This window comes from Sinocyclocheilus rhinocerous, unplaced genomic scaffold, assembly GCF_001515625.1.
Source record: "Sinocyclocheilus rhinocerous isolate Xijiao unplaced genomic scaffold, SAMN03320098_v1.1 scaffold932, whole genome shotgun sequence".
In the NCBI taxonomy this organism is placed as follows: domain Eukaryota; kingdom Metazoa; phylum Chordata; class Actinopteri; order Cypriniformes; family Cyprinidae; genus Sinocyclocheilus; species Sinocyclocheilus rhinocerous.
In genome coordinates this window covers 75,300-89,851 of record NW_015638991.1, presented here as the reverse complement: position 1 = coordinate 89,851, position 14,552 = coordinate 75,300, and the positions used below count along the sequence as shown (strand labels likewise).

At 36.6% G+C, this 14,552-nt stretch overlaps 1 protein-coding gene across 2 annotated transcripts; it reads right to left on the bottom strand.

Annotated features, from left to right (window-relative positions):
• Positions 1-938: 938 nt before the first annotated feature.
• Positions 939-13,874, bottom strand: spo11 (SPO11 initiator of meiotic double stranded breaks). 2 transcript variants are annotated; one of them, XM_016566463.1, is made up of 13 exons: positions 13,474-13,874; positions 13,260-13,373; positions 12,474-12,565; positions 9,944-10,010; positions 9,297-9,417; positions 9,110-9,196; positions 8,761-8,797; positions 7,879-7,988; positions 7,706-7,805; positions 5,436-5,473; positions 3,800-3,876; positions 1,469-1,580; positions 939-1,333 (listed from the first exon to the last, which is right to left on the bottom strand). In XM_016566463.1, exons 1-13 carry the CDS (start codon positions 13,563-13,565, stop codon positions 1,214-1,216), a joined length of 1,167 nt encoding a protein of 388 aa, XP_016421949.1. In that variant the 5' UTR covers positions 13,566-13,874; the 3' UTR covers positions 939-1,213. The 2 variants fall into 2 exon arrangements, with proteins under 2 accessions (XP_016421949.1, XP_016421950.1); XM_016566464.1 differs by having other exon boundaries at positions 9,309-9,417.
• Between the last annotated feature and the right edge of the window lie 678 nt (positions 13,875-14,552).

The window sequence follows — 14,552 nt, the reverse complement described above, 5'->3', positions numbered from 1 at the left end:
TAAATAGCTGGTAAAAAAGTCTTTCAAAGTTTTTGAAAAAAAGTTTTGCAATCCACCTCTTTCCTGAACGCGGAAGCTTTATATCGAAAAATATGACTATGATATCCTGAGGACTGTCATTGGTATTTGCTTAAACCTCAAAACCTAAGAAGGGTCAAAGACTCAAAGGTGTCGTAAATGGTCGTTTATATAATAGCTTGAATTGTTTTGGTGGACAAATGGTTTTCGGAAGGTTAGGCACCTTGCTGAAAAAAAAAAAAAACTTTTGAAGACTTCCTTTAAGTGTCGCAGGCTTGATTTTGTAGCTTGTTTGTGTCAGTGTCAGTTTCTTTATTCATCAGATCATTGGCTCAGGACCACGATGAGGAAGCTCCCAGGCGATGCAGCCGGACTGAGGCCAGACAGATAATGACCTCAACGCCCTAAAATTAATCAAATAACATGCATCAATAATAGAAAGAGTATAAAGCATTCATGAAAAAATTCTGTAATTAGTAAATAGCTGGTAAAAAAGTCTTTCAAAGTTTTTGAAAAAAAGTTTTGCAATCCACCTCTTTCCTGAACGCGGAAGCTTTATATCGAAAAATATGACTATGATATCCTGAGGACTGTCATTGGTATTTGCTTAAACCTCAAAACCTAAGAAGGGTCAAAGACTCAAAGGTGTCGTAAATGTTTTCTGAATTGAACAAAACTGAGTAAACACCGCCCCCTGGCGCTAAACAAGAGTCATTAGGCTACCTTCACGAGATTATGATCCACAGGACTGTTAAACACACCTGAAGCACCATACAGACTCATTTATTTACCTGCAAAACAAAATCGTATGAAAATAAATATCAATAAAAATGAATAAACCACAAAAAAAGTGTGAAGACAATGCATCCAGTAAATACCGTCTTGCACAAATGTCATACACCAGCCATTGCATAGTTCAATACTTAAACAAATTAATTAGTCCGTTTCATGAGGAAGTTAGCAAAAAAAGGGAAGAGTTCATTTATTTAGGTTATTCCATTGCATTATATTCACAGCCAAAGCAAATGTGTGACATTCCAGAGCAGTTTCAACGGCGCAAATGATTTATGGCATATTTGAGCTCATAACTCTAACATAACAGCTCATCTAACATTCAGTAAGAACACACTGGAATATTTAACCATGCGGTTCATGCAGAACACGCATATATAATCCAGCAGAAGGCAGCAGATGCTCAGATCCAGCCTCCATAGCGCAGTTTATTTGGCAGGTAGACTCGAGTGAGGAAATGCGGGGCGATGGATGCCAGGGACTGTATCTCAGCTTTCTGCTTCAGTCTCTGCATTGTTTCTATCTGAGAAGTCACACAGACACACAGATTACAACACACACACATTCTTGGGACCTGCCAACACACTACGGTCACATTCTCAGAGAAAACATCTTTGGGCTTATCTTCTGTTAAAATGACAAGCATGGCACCAGGCACCTCTCTCTCCCAGGCAGGCTGGCAGCTGATGTAGTCTCTGCTCCTCAAGCTGTTGAGTTTGCTCTCATCTGCTTGAGAAAATGGAATAAGCGTTTCCTCTGGGACTCTGTACCTGTGACAGCCATATACATAACCAGACACCATGAGAACTTACGCATTCATAACAATCTATTATACACGATCTAAGCAATTTACACTTAGACTACATATACTCACTGCCCACTTTACATAGTACTAGAGTTAATAAAGGCAGACAGAGCCAAATAGAAAAGCATGTGGCTGAAACTAATGTTTTATAGGTTTAATACAAGGTAAGTGTTAAGTAAGTTGATACTATAAAATACTTTGGTCTTCCCTTGCACCAGAAACAGTCTGGACAACTGTTTCGAACAACTTGAGAGTAAATTATGACAGAATTTTCATTTTTGGATTAACGATCCCTTTATGTCAGAACTGAATGTACTGCAATTAAATGAAAATGTATTATAGTTTAAATTTAAATTAAATGCAGTTAGAATGCTTTTGACCCATGTAGGACTCTCATAATTCACTCACTCCTTCATAATTACTTCTATTGACTTTGAAATATAAGTGTACTGCTGAATGTACTGACAAGCATTTATGGGTAAAGTAAAATATACTTTAATGTCACTTCTGTTGAAACTTACTTGTATGTATTTAGATATAATTACACTGTACATTTGTAATGATTAAGGTGCAATTTCGAATATATTGACTTTAAATGTAATATGTAATGACACTACAGTTGAAACTAGAATCAAGTACTTCACACGTGATTTAGTAACGCATCAAAACAAGTGCACTTATTTAAAGCACAACCAAATATTATTAAAACATAATTATTTAAAATGTACTTTGAAGTCTTGACATCATTACACATTATTAACAACTTAACACCTCAAAAAAAGCACGTTTTAACTGTATAATGCGTGTTTTATAAAATGATACGCTTCACTATTCTTCTTATAAAGAAAGGGACAAATCAAAATTAGTTTTTGTGGTCATCATTCCTTTAGGCATTCAGACATGATCCTAAAGTGTCGCAGATGTTGAACAAAACATCAAAATTGGGAAGGCGTGTGAACTTGGATCCACCATGTGCTGATTCCCACATCTGAGAAACTACTGATGTGCTGACATTTTCTCATTTTAGAAGGCACAAATATTAGAATGTGCTCGCTTTACAATAACATTGTGCTAAGACCAGGCCAGAGTCAGTTCTGTTCATTTATCATACTGTGCTGTAGCAGATTAAAACTACTGCGTAGTCCATTAAATCCAATACATTTGTGCAGTAGAATCAGTATTTGGCCAAAACAACTGTTTTTAATTTCATGTAGATTTGTTCTACAAATGATGCTTTTTCTCAAGCTGTTTTCACAAACATGACATCAGTGTATTGCAATCGCATGCACACGTGCAGGATCTCAGTCCAGTTGTGTCTCTGGGATGAGGTGGAGCAGGAAGCTGGCAGTATGAATGTGCTGATGCTGTCGGAATCAGAACCAAAATACCTGAGGATGTTTCCAGTGCTTTTTTGAATGCATGCTGAATTCACTAAACAGCTGGCCATTTGTACATGCAGTTTAGTACAAAAACTGCAATCCGATCACAATCCAGACTCTAAGGCATTCTTTTTACTGCACTTTCCAATGAAAACGAGGTTTATCATATAGATTCATCAAGTACTGTTTGCCAAAATTTATGTTGTGCTGGCGGAAAACAGAATTTTACTTGTAAATGTGTATTTTCTATGGATCACGGCAGCAGTTCTTCATCAAATGATGACCTTAATCCAATTAAAATCATCAAATGAAGTAGGCATATATCAAATTAAGTGGACAGAATTTGAAAGAGTTGACTTAAGTACAGATAGATGTTGTACAGACCCAGTAAACTACGCCAGATTGAGGTAGTCTGCTGAATCCGGATTGGCAGATGGAAAATTGCATTATTTTTTGGTAGTGTGGCATTAATTACCCACGCCTGTTCTTTTAAAAGCACAAAAGTGATGAAAGTGAAACTAGGGAGTGTACCATGTAAAGTGGCCAGTGTTAAACATATCATGTACGTGGTGCCAACAACTGCAACTAAGACTTCATTCTACTGTGTATTTCTTAAAAGAGCTTCTGATTTCTGAGGTCCATCACAGTTGACACATCCACTTAAAAATAGCCTTCAAGAGGAAGGAAATAACAAACAGCAACAGCAACAAAAACCAAAACAAAAAAACCCAGAAAACGGAAACCAGAGCAAGCCCAGCCTCAATCACGAACCACAGAGCAGAGTAATGAGTTGACTTTCCCAAACCTCTGGATGTCTGAAGGCAGGAGGCCCAACCACAGCACACTGGGGACAGTCAGACTGTGGGCCTCGAAGGCCATTGCCTGAGGACAAGTGACAGTTAGAGCTCGTAAAGCTGGACAGACTTCATTTCGGACATTAAATGAGCTTACATGATTTACTAAAGCAGTTGAGTATTGAAAAATTCAAAACTAAGTAAAGCAAATTACAGTCAAACCAAAATTTATTCAGATACCTGCAACATTTCTCACATTACATCGCAGTTTATTTGCTATAGTATAGAAAATGGTAATAAAATATGACAAGAACTCAGAGTTAAACTGTGTCAGAACGCAATTCATCTTGATAATGTCAGATAACTTTGATAGAAAGGTACAGTATGTACAAATTATATCTGGTGTCTGAAAATTTTTTGGTTTGACTGTATATGATGTGTGACAGAACATATGAAATGTTAATCACCACATTTATGTTTTCATGTGCTGAACACATCATCATGAACACAAAATCGCTTTCATTAAAAATATTGGTAACACTTTAGTATAGTGACCAATTCTCACTATTAACTAGTTGCTTATTAGCATGCATATTAATAACATATTGGCTGTTTATTAGTACTTATAAAGCACATATTCGGCAAAAGTCGTAGTTAATGGTTTGTTAATAGCGAGAATTGACATTAAAATATAGTGTGACCAAAATATCTAAACATCCTTAAACCAGGACATATTTAATTGAGATGCAAAATTAAGTTTTAGTTAAGTTTAGTTATTTCTTGTTTTGAATATAAATCTCTCTCTAAATTCTGTAAAAAAAACAACAACCTAAACTTCACTACTGTTTTAAAATTGTAGTAAAGTCAGTAAGATTTTTAATTAATACATTTATTCGGTCAAGATTAAATTAATTAAATCTTTTAAATTTTCTATTCATAAAAAAAATTCTGAAAAGTCAAATGGTTTCACAAAAATATTAAGCTGCACACCTTTTTCATCACTGATAATAATCAGACATGTTTCTTGAGCAAATCAGCATATTAGAAAGATTTCTGAAGGAATCACGTGACACTAACATAGAAAAGACTTCTTTTACATATTAATATTTTCCAATAATACAATTTTTTACTGTATTCATGATAAAATAAAATGCAGTCTTTGTGAACATAAGATACTTTTTCCAAAAACATGAAAAAATCTTACTGACATCAAACATTTGAATTGTAGATTGTTTGAAAACCTATCTTGATATTTATCTTACATAATACCTAATATTGTTATATTTAATATAAAAAGTATACATTTAAAAAGTATACAATTAAAAATATATGTATTTTTAATATGTTTTAGGGTGCTTTGATAAATTTATAGGAAAATGACAAAAATATTCATTAAGCAAATAATTTTTACAGTGCAGGATTCTGTACGTGAAAGTGAGTTAAATAGCCAGACTGTTGCCACATACTCTGCAGATGTGTCACACACATGTAGAAACGCTTTACTTTTTCCACAGGGTAAATTTTAAGTTCATGAATGAGTGCTTCCTCTTTTTTGTCTTGCCACAAAGAGAGAAGAATAATTACACGTCGCCGCAATGCAAAAGCCTCACTGGAAATTGCACAGAAATAGCAGGAAACAGGACTTACCCGTGAGCCGTACTTGTAGATGCACATGATCTCGATGCCTGGGAAAAAAAAAAAAAAGAGAGAGACTGATTCTGCAATCACCACCATACCCTTGCAATTATCCTTTGGGACAGCTTAATTCACCCTAGAACAAAGTAAAGCATTACACATGCACAGAAAGTGCTGGAGTCATTGATAATGACAGTGTCAGAAATAGCAGGGGCCTCAACGCTCCTCATGCTAAACTGCACTGGACCTGCCACAAATGAAAATCACTGCAGGCCTGGTTGTTCTCAAAGAAACCATCAGCGCTGTGTGCGCCTGTGTTTGTTGTCTTTGCATTAAGTGCATGTGTGTGTTCATAGTTCATTGACTTTACAGAGTATAAATGGCATTATGCAGGGAACATGATGTTTGTGAAGTGACCTTAACACTGAATAATTCAAGACTTTTCATTGAGACCTTGAGAGGTAGTTTGCTTGACCTAGTAAGCACGATTAAAGGAATAGTTCACTCAAAAATGAAAATTTGCTCAAAATGTGCTCACCCTCAGGCCATACCAGCTGTACATGAGTTTGTTTCTTCATCAGAACAGATTTAGAGAAATGTAGTATTAAATCACTTGCTCACCAGTGGATCCTCTGCAGTAAATCGGTGACGTCAGAATGAGAGTCAAAACAGCTGATAACACCACAATAATCCACAAGAAATCCACACCACTCCAGTCCATCAATTAACGGCTTGTGAAGTCAAAAAGTGCATGATCGTAAAAAAACAAATCCATCATTAAGATGTTTTTTATTTCAAACTGGTTAAAATATTAGCTTGCTCCAGTGAAAAAGTCTATCCCCTGTTGTCCTTAGGGTTGGGTATCGTTTTTTTTTTTTTCTTCGAGAGCTCCGCAGCAGACTTCTACCCGACAGTCAAAGCGGCATTACGTCACGAAAGTGCGGACTCAGAGGAAGACTGTGATGGTTTAGTGTGCCATTTGGGACAGGGCCATCTCTATTATAGCTGTAACTGAGTAAACAGAACATATAAACATTTTGAATGATAAAACAAAGACAATAAACACTCGACTGCGGATACCGGTGCCAAATCAATACTTTTAAAACGGTTCCGGTGCATAAACGGTGCCTGAACCGATACTTGTTAAAAAATAAATAAAAATTCCCCCAAAAATGATGGATTGGCCATTAGCATTATAAACACATGATGTCGTTTCATTCATACTGGACGCCAGAGGGCACCCTCGTACAGAAAATCCACATATCCAGTCACAGAAGTAGCCGAACTCATGACCCTCCAGGAAATCCCTTATATGGACAAAGACATCGGCCCTGTCCCAAATGGAACACTTCATGTGCACTTTCGGACTCATAAACATTTTGAATGATAAAACAAAGACAATAAACACTCGACTGCGACAATATAGTTTATCTGTGTTATTCAAGCCATCTCTGGTATTTTCATAATTAAGTATATTTATAATCCATTGCTAATCGATGTATTTTTAAAGTATAAAGTATTTAAGCATGTTTAGCTTAGTTAACGGAAGGCTACCTGCTGCCATCAGAGCAAGCGTAATTACTGCATTCACGTGCTCCTCGGATACTCTAATTTCCTCAATCCTCATTTCTCAATCCTCATCACAAGATGTGTTGGATTTGTATTATTAGAGCTTTCCGACTTGAGTTCAACCGAAATCTGCGTTCTGATTCGGTTCTAGTACATACCGGTTACATAGGTACCGGTGCCATATTGGTACCGGGTTTCGGTACCCAACCCTAGTTGTCCTCTAATATCAAAATCTAACACATTTGATTAGAACTGTTGGAACAGTGCTTGATCTGTGCATATTTTTTCTCCTGATTCAGACAACTTTTTCACTGGAGAAAGCAATATTATGGATAGACGACTCGTATTTTTGCACGAATCAACGGTTTGAAGTTAAAAACATCTTATATAATAATTGATTTATTACACACATGCAGTTTTTCACTTCACAGGCCAATAACTAATGGACTGGAGTGGTGTGGATTACTTGTGTATTCTTGTAATGTTTTTATCAGCTGTTTGGACTCTCATTCTGACGGCACCCATTCACTGCAGAGGATCCACTGGTGAGCAAGTGATGTAATGCTACATTTCTCCAAATCTGTTCCGATAAAGAAACAAACTCATCTACATCTAGGATGACCTGAAGTCGAGTACATTTTCAGCAAATTTTCATTTTGGGGTGAACTATTCCTTTAACAATCATCTCAGACCCGGTGCGCGTGTGTTTGTACCGTAAGGATCTGCATCCACCAGAGCAAACACAGGGACGTGTAGCGTGTCCCAGAGTTTCCTCACCATCAGTCTGCTGTTGACATCAGGCACCCCTTTACCCTGATGGACACACAAGAACAAACATTCAGGCCTTGAAAACACACAGTAGCACTGATCTAATAAAGATGCTTACAGTTATGATGATGCAGGGAGAAAGTCTGGTGCAAAAGTCATCACTCAGTAGTCTCTGGAAAGTTGCATCCTTCTCCACTATCAGAATGAATTTCGCAGCTGATACAATGTCTTCACATCGCTGAGGAATGTAACGGATAATACAGCAGAGAGCATAATGATCATACAGTCTTTAAAATGGTAATATTTGTATACATTAAAGTTTACAATCTGGTGTGGTTTCCAATGTTCTTTAAAAGCTCTTCTTTCATGTTCCATAGAAGAAAAAAAAGTCATACAGGTTTGCAACATCATGAGGGTGAGTGAATGACTTTTCATTTTTCAGTGAACTATCCCTTTAAAAGCTCCCATTCATTTTGAGCAGCAGTGACATAACTTTAATGTGAATCATTTCAAAAAGTCTGTGATACAAGCCTCCATTGTGCCAGAAATCCACACAGTAACGCACAGAACAAGTGTAAGGCACTTGGCAATGGTCAGAAAATATTTCCAAAGTTCTGTCTCGGGTGCTGGTCCCTCTGTAACACAATTACAGTCCAAACCAGTGTTGTTACGGTTAACTAATACTGTTAAAAATTATTTTTTGTAATTAGAAAAAAAGCTGAAATAAAATAAAATATTACATGAAAACCTAAAGTACAAATTAAACTTATATGACAAAAGCACATAAAGTTACTAAAATTACAAAGAAACATGAAAATTTAAAAATAAAATATAATTTAAAATATTAATAAATACTATAACAGCATTTAAATAATACTAAAACAACTGGCCCAAACACTAGTCCACACAGGGATTCAGAGACAAACAGAAAGATAGATCACCACAAGGGCGTAGGGTGGCATTCATTTAATGACATGGTTAAAGTAAACAGGAAGGATACTTCTGATCCCATTAACATTGGAAGACACCGGAACCGCCTATAGGGAGAAACAAGAACAGAATTATAAAAACATTTCATATTTCACAGCAAAAATAGTCTTGCATGGAAAAACAAAGTCATAACTTCAAAGAGATCAAATGACTGAGTAGATTCAGAATGGTGTGTCAAACCAGTGGTAAAGTGGAACAGCAAGCTGTTGTGAATGTTTGACAGATACAGTCTAAAAATGTTGCTAGTAGAATTATAGATGAATGCTCGTGGGCAGAAGGGGATTATACAAATCATGCACTGGCATACAGTGAGCATTAAGTGAGTTTTACAGAAAAGTTGGCTGGCGATCTGGACTCACAGTGGAGCTGGAACTGCAGTCCACCTTTGTGCCATCTTCCTCCAAATAGCACAGATCACCTGAGATTAAGCCTTTGGATGTTGCAAACTGTGAGGATTATTAAAATAAATGATTTACTGTGAACACATTATCTTTAGTGCTCATGAAAAAAAGCAGTGTATAAGACTCAGAAATTCAAATCTCACACACATGCACGTACCACATGCAAACTCCTGCGAGGAACCTTGAGCATGCATGAAATGTCATCCAGGACGGAATCCAAGTTCTTCTGTGACCCAAACAGCTGTGGATCATTATAGTATATGTCCCTGACGGAGAGAAAAGAAAACATTTCAGTGCACAGGTGCACTTGACAAATCACGTCATAAAAATCAAAGGTTCCACCTGCTCCCTATATCAGATGATTTATGATGCTGTTTGCTGATTTATAATCAGATCATCACTTACATCCACAGGTGGTTTCAATGAAACGGTCCGCAAAAGCTGACAAAAATTTTAAATATTTAGACAAGAAACAGGCAATAACTAAAAGGCGGTGGAGTAAAACTTGCCAAAATATAGATCTTGGGTAGCTGACATGAAATAATTCTAAGAAGTCCTGCAGTACGACAAGCTGAACTCCATCTAAAACTATTTTAAACAGCATTTTATATTTTTTACAATCATTTTTATGCAAGCAAATATGGAACACAAATTTTATGTACTTTAAAAAAATGTATTTGTCTCAACACAAACCATATAAAGTGAACCACTGAAGGTTAACAGTTAATAAAAACGTAACTATAAATGTTGACCACATTTTAACTTATAAAGTTTGTATCGAATATCACTTACCTTTTAGTAGCATAGGAGTCACTCTGTACAAGTTTGTAAATAACAGACAAGAGCTTCAAAATCAGGGCTGTAAAACAGAAACATATCAGATAGTCATAGCTGACAATATTAGTTCAATTAGAATTTTACATTTTTTGCCTGTGCAAAACTCACTATCACAATGCTATGTGCGCATGGTTGCCAGAGGGCTGCTGTATGGTTTCTTAAGCCCTATTCGGACACTAATTGTTTCTCATGGGGATGTAGGTTGTTTTCACCATTTACAGGGGGTAGTTGGTGATTTCATTGCCGCCCGAATCCAGAATGTCGGTGTTTTTCTCTCACGACACGCATAAAAATCCCCCGCCGAATTACCTACTGTTTTTTGACAAACACCAGGGTCGTGTTGTAATTTAATTGCCGTCCGAATCCACATCTTTACAAGAACAAATCAATTCAAAATTCAGTGTTTAAATCCTTTTTGACCACTGCTGAACACCGTATGGTAACTGCTGTACTTCGCTGTAATTTGCATGCATATTTATTTCTGAAATGCTGGAAAGTATTTACAAGAACAATATTTTATAACTGCTCCACCACAGCGAGCGGGAGCAGAAAGAGAAGAAAAGCACGTAAACATTCGAAATGGGTGTTTATAATGGCAGAAGCAGGTATGCAATGCAGTATTAAAATGTGTATTATATATTCATGACCTCTAGACTGGACTATTGTAATGCACTGCTAGGTGGTTGTCCTGCATCTTCAATAAACAAGCTACAGGTAGTCCAAAATGCAGTGGCTAGAGTCCTTACCAGGTCAAGAAAATATGATCATATTACCCCAATTTTACAGTCTCTGCACTGGCTACCTATTAAGTTCCGTATCAGTTACAAAATATTATTACTTGCCTATAAGGCCCTTAATGGGTTAGCTCCTGCGTACCTAACTAGTCTTCTACCACGCTACAATCCATCACGCTCCCTAAGGTCGCAAAACTCTGGACTTTTGGTAGTACCTAGGATAGCAAAGTCCACTAAAGGAGGTAGAGCTTTTTCGCATTTGGCTCCCAAACTCTGGAATAGCCTTCCTGATAATGTTCGGGGTTCAGACACACTCTCTCTGTTTAAATCTAGATTAAAGACACATCTCTTTGGCCAAGCATTCAAATAATGCATATCATAATCTTGTACTGCAGTTATATCTGATCAAATGCACATTATTATTATTCTTTAGTTTGGGTTAAACAAATCAATTTTGCTTGGTTGGAACAGCAGCTACGCTAATTATGTCTCTATTTGTTTCTCTGTTTTTGCCACGGGATTGACATCCCCACAAGCTTCAGTCTGGATCCAGAACACATGCCAACCCCTCAGAGGACCTCAGATGATGCCAACCCTGAAACAACTTACAGAACTACCACATTTTGCTATATGTTTGATTGCATCATATAATAATTGTTGTTAATAGTGTTCATCGTCTGTTTGATTACGTCTTTAATTGATTTTTCCGTACATTTCTGCCATATGTACATTAACTGACAGTCTGACCACTGATAAGCTACCACTAAATATTGTAGAAACTTAATTTGCTGTAAAGTTGCTTTGCAACGATTTGTATCGTGAAAAGCGCTATACAAATAAACTTGAATTGAATTGAATATACAGTTATATGCATAACTATATTGTGTAATTATATACAACTATAGCCTATAGCGTCTATTTGGCTATTTTTAAACATGAGATTTAAATAATCAAATAATAAATAGGATTATATTCTAAAATATGCTTGGAATTATAAGAATACCTTTAACATCATAATAAGTCATTTTTGAATACATTTTACACAATCATAAGAAAAAATTGGTAAATAAAATTCATTTTAATTACAGCAGACAATCATGTGACTAGCCACGTGAGCAGCGCGTTCATGGGTTCGTGGGATGCTAACTACTTGCTTCTCCACTGTGAATAAATCGCCATCCGAATCCATGAGTTTTATCACTGAGGTGCAATGTAAATGTATTTTTACAGACGTCCACATGAGAAACAATTACCGTCCGAATCAGGCTTAAGATGTTCTTAGTGGTTTTTGGCGTGTTGCTATGTAGTTGCTAGGATGTTGTGAGTGGTTACTTACTGGCCCAATCAAAAGAGTCTCTATGATACACTCCATAAAAGTCCATAAAAACAAGGCCAAATGTACTGCGCTAACAAGAAGGAATTTTTGTATTGAGTTTTCACAGTTGTTTTACTTGCAGATTGCTTTGTGCTAAATTAACAGATAATGTCTTGGCAGAAAATGACCAGTACTTTTTCCATTTTTCTACAGATTTCTTACTTACAGTGTATTTTGGTCTCTATATATGATTTGGTCCATGTTTAAATGCAAGTATATGGTATTTTTTGCCTGTTTTATTGTCCGCCAGATTACTTTACAGTAACAACTGAAAGTTTGAATATATCCACATTAAAAAAACAGATTTGCATGTGATTACTTTTAAATGATCTGTAAATATGAATATGTAAAAGCAAGTAATCCAGAGTGATCTTACCAAATCTGGTGGCTGATAAAGGGCAGTCACATCGGAGAGTCGTCACAGGGACATCTGCCTTCCGTACTACTAAACCAACAGACTCGTGAAATCTGAAAGTAATAGCAACATCAGTTTTGCTCATTTAATTCACTTAAGTCATAACTCTGAAATGTGCACAAATAAAGATGACAAATGAAGATGACTTCAGGAGTTACTTCATGTTTGGGTGTACGTCTCATCAAAGAAATCTTATGATGATCATTACCAAATGCTGCTCTGGGAAAAAGTACTGTGAGGTTTTATTTCTGTTTTATTGTTACGAAGTAATTCACTTAAATGAGTGTTTCATTCTCATATCTGCTATTAAAACTATCAGTCATTTTGCTAGCCCAAAGGATACCTTTATAACAGCAATAAGGCAAAGTCCAAGGCATTCTCCAAGCTGTCAGGCCCCTGGCCTCAGAGGGGCCCAGATGAAACGTGCTTTAAGCCTTAGGGAGGGTTGATGTAGATCTGACCAGACAGTTTTCTTTGTTCTGCACAAGGGCTATTACACAGTGTGCACAGTGAAAACCTCTTCAGAGGATTTAAAGTCTGTCTATGTCCAAGAGACCTGGAGGGGGGAGGCGGGGTTAACCCTCTCATGAAATAACACCTATTTAGAGTCAGGAAGTTATTTCAATTGAGAGGATAAAAGTTCAGAGGAAGTACTATAGACAGTCATATAGACAAACAGATAGATAGATAGATACTGCATGTTTTAATTAGGCTTTATAAATAAACATGGGACACACACACACACACCTGACATTGGACCAGTTGCATCTATTCATCAATCTCAGCACAGGTGCTTCTCCTTTAGACACGCTGATGACTATCGTCTGAATGACTCTCTCAATGCGCGTCAAAACATCCTGTCTGTGGACGGGGGAGAATTCGTACACAATTATACTGACCAAACAGACCAGAGATGAGGTAAACCAGAAATAAAAGCTGATATTTCTGCTCCTGCTGTCACCTGCTGATGTCCTCCTGTCGTTTGTCATCCATTTCCAGACTCTCGCGCAGAGTGTCTCTTAACTTATCTACCTCAAGAAACTGGTCAGCCATTTAAACGCAGAATTAGAACCGTAGTCGAAATGGCTGCTAATGTTTTGTCTCGCTGTTGTTTGTTCGTAAGTTGAAAAGTTTAGCGGTTTGCGGCAAGTTAGCGTATTAGCGTTAGAAGTGATGAAGCTAATCATCGGAATAGGAGACACTTTACGGACATTATCGGCCAAGTGAGAAAATAATCGAAGGTGAAACCACCGAATATGTTAAACTAGGGTTTGGTATGTAACGTTATTTAGTTAAAATAATCTACTTAAAGCGGAACGCTTTAGATGTGGGCAGATAACGACTGTGCGCGCGCTGATATTTGCCGCGCGATTCGAATCATGAAAGAGAAGCGGAGTGATGCTAATTTAGCGGGGTCGATCTTATCTTATTTATCTATCGAAATGCAATGTGTAATTTTAAATACTGGATACTGGATAAAGAATTAATACAGAAAGTTCCTTCATATTTACACAGTACACTGTGCCCTATTTTTGGACTTTTCTTGTGTAGCATTTAATTACTACCAATACACTGCTTAAAAGTATAATTGTTAATGTGTAGTTGTAGTTTAGTTTAGAAAATACATCAAATAGGCTACAAATACAAAATAAAAAATATGTAAAAATGTGTTCATAGGCATCACAAATAATATATATTAAATGTTTATATTATTTTTTACAAACAAATCTAAATGAATATCAAATTACATTCTTTGCTGAGATCTGAGTAGCCTAAGTTCAATGTTTATTCTACGCAATGACACAGTTTTGTGTTGTGGTAACATAATGACATCATCCAATAATGTCACAAGGTCATTTAGCAACTTTTAGCAACAAAACGACCTGCCTTTAGCAACTTTACATGAGAATTAGTCAGCAACACTGAGCGGAATGCAGTAGCGACTAAAAAAAGTTACCCATATAAGTAGCTACTTACTACCAATACACTGCTTAAAAGTATAATTGTTAATGTGTAGTTTTAGTTTAGTTTAGAAAATAC

Coding starts and splice junctions, on each gene's coding strand:
- spo11 (XM_016566463.1), bottom strand. CDS start 13,565: ATGGCTGACCAGTTTCTTGAGGTAGATAAGTTAAGAGACACTCTGCGC. Junction 3,877..5,435: donor TCTACAAGTACGGCTCACGG/GTAAGTCCTGTT, acceptor ACTTGTCCTCAG/GCAATGGCCTTCGAGGCCCA. Junction 1,581..3,799: donor CTGCCTTCAGACATCCAGAG/GTTTGGGAAAGT, acceptor TGGCTGTCACAG/GTACAGAGTCCCAGAGGAAA.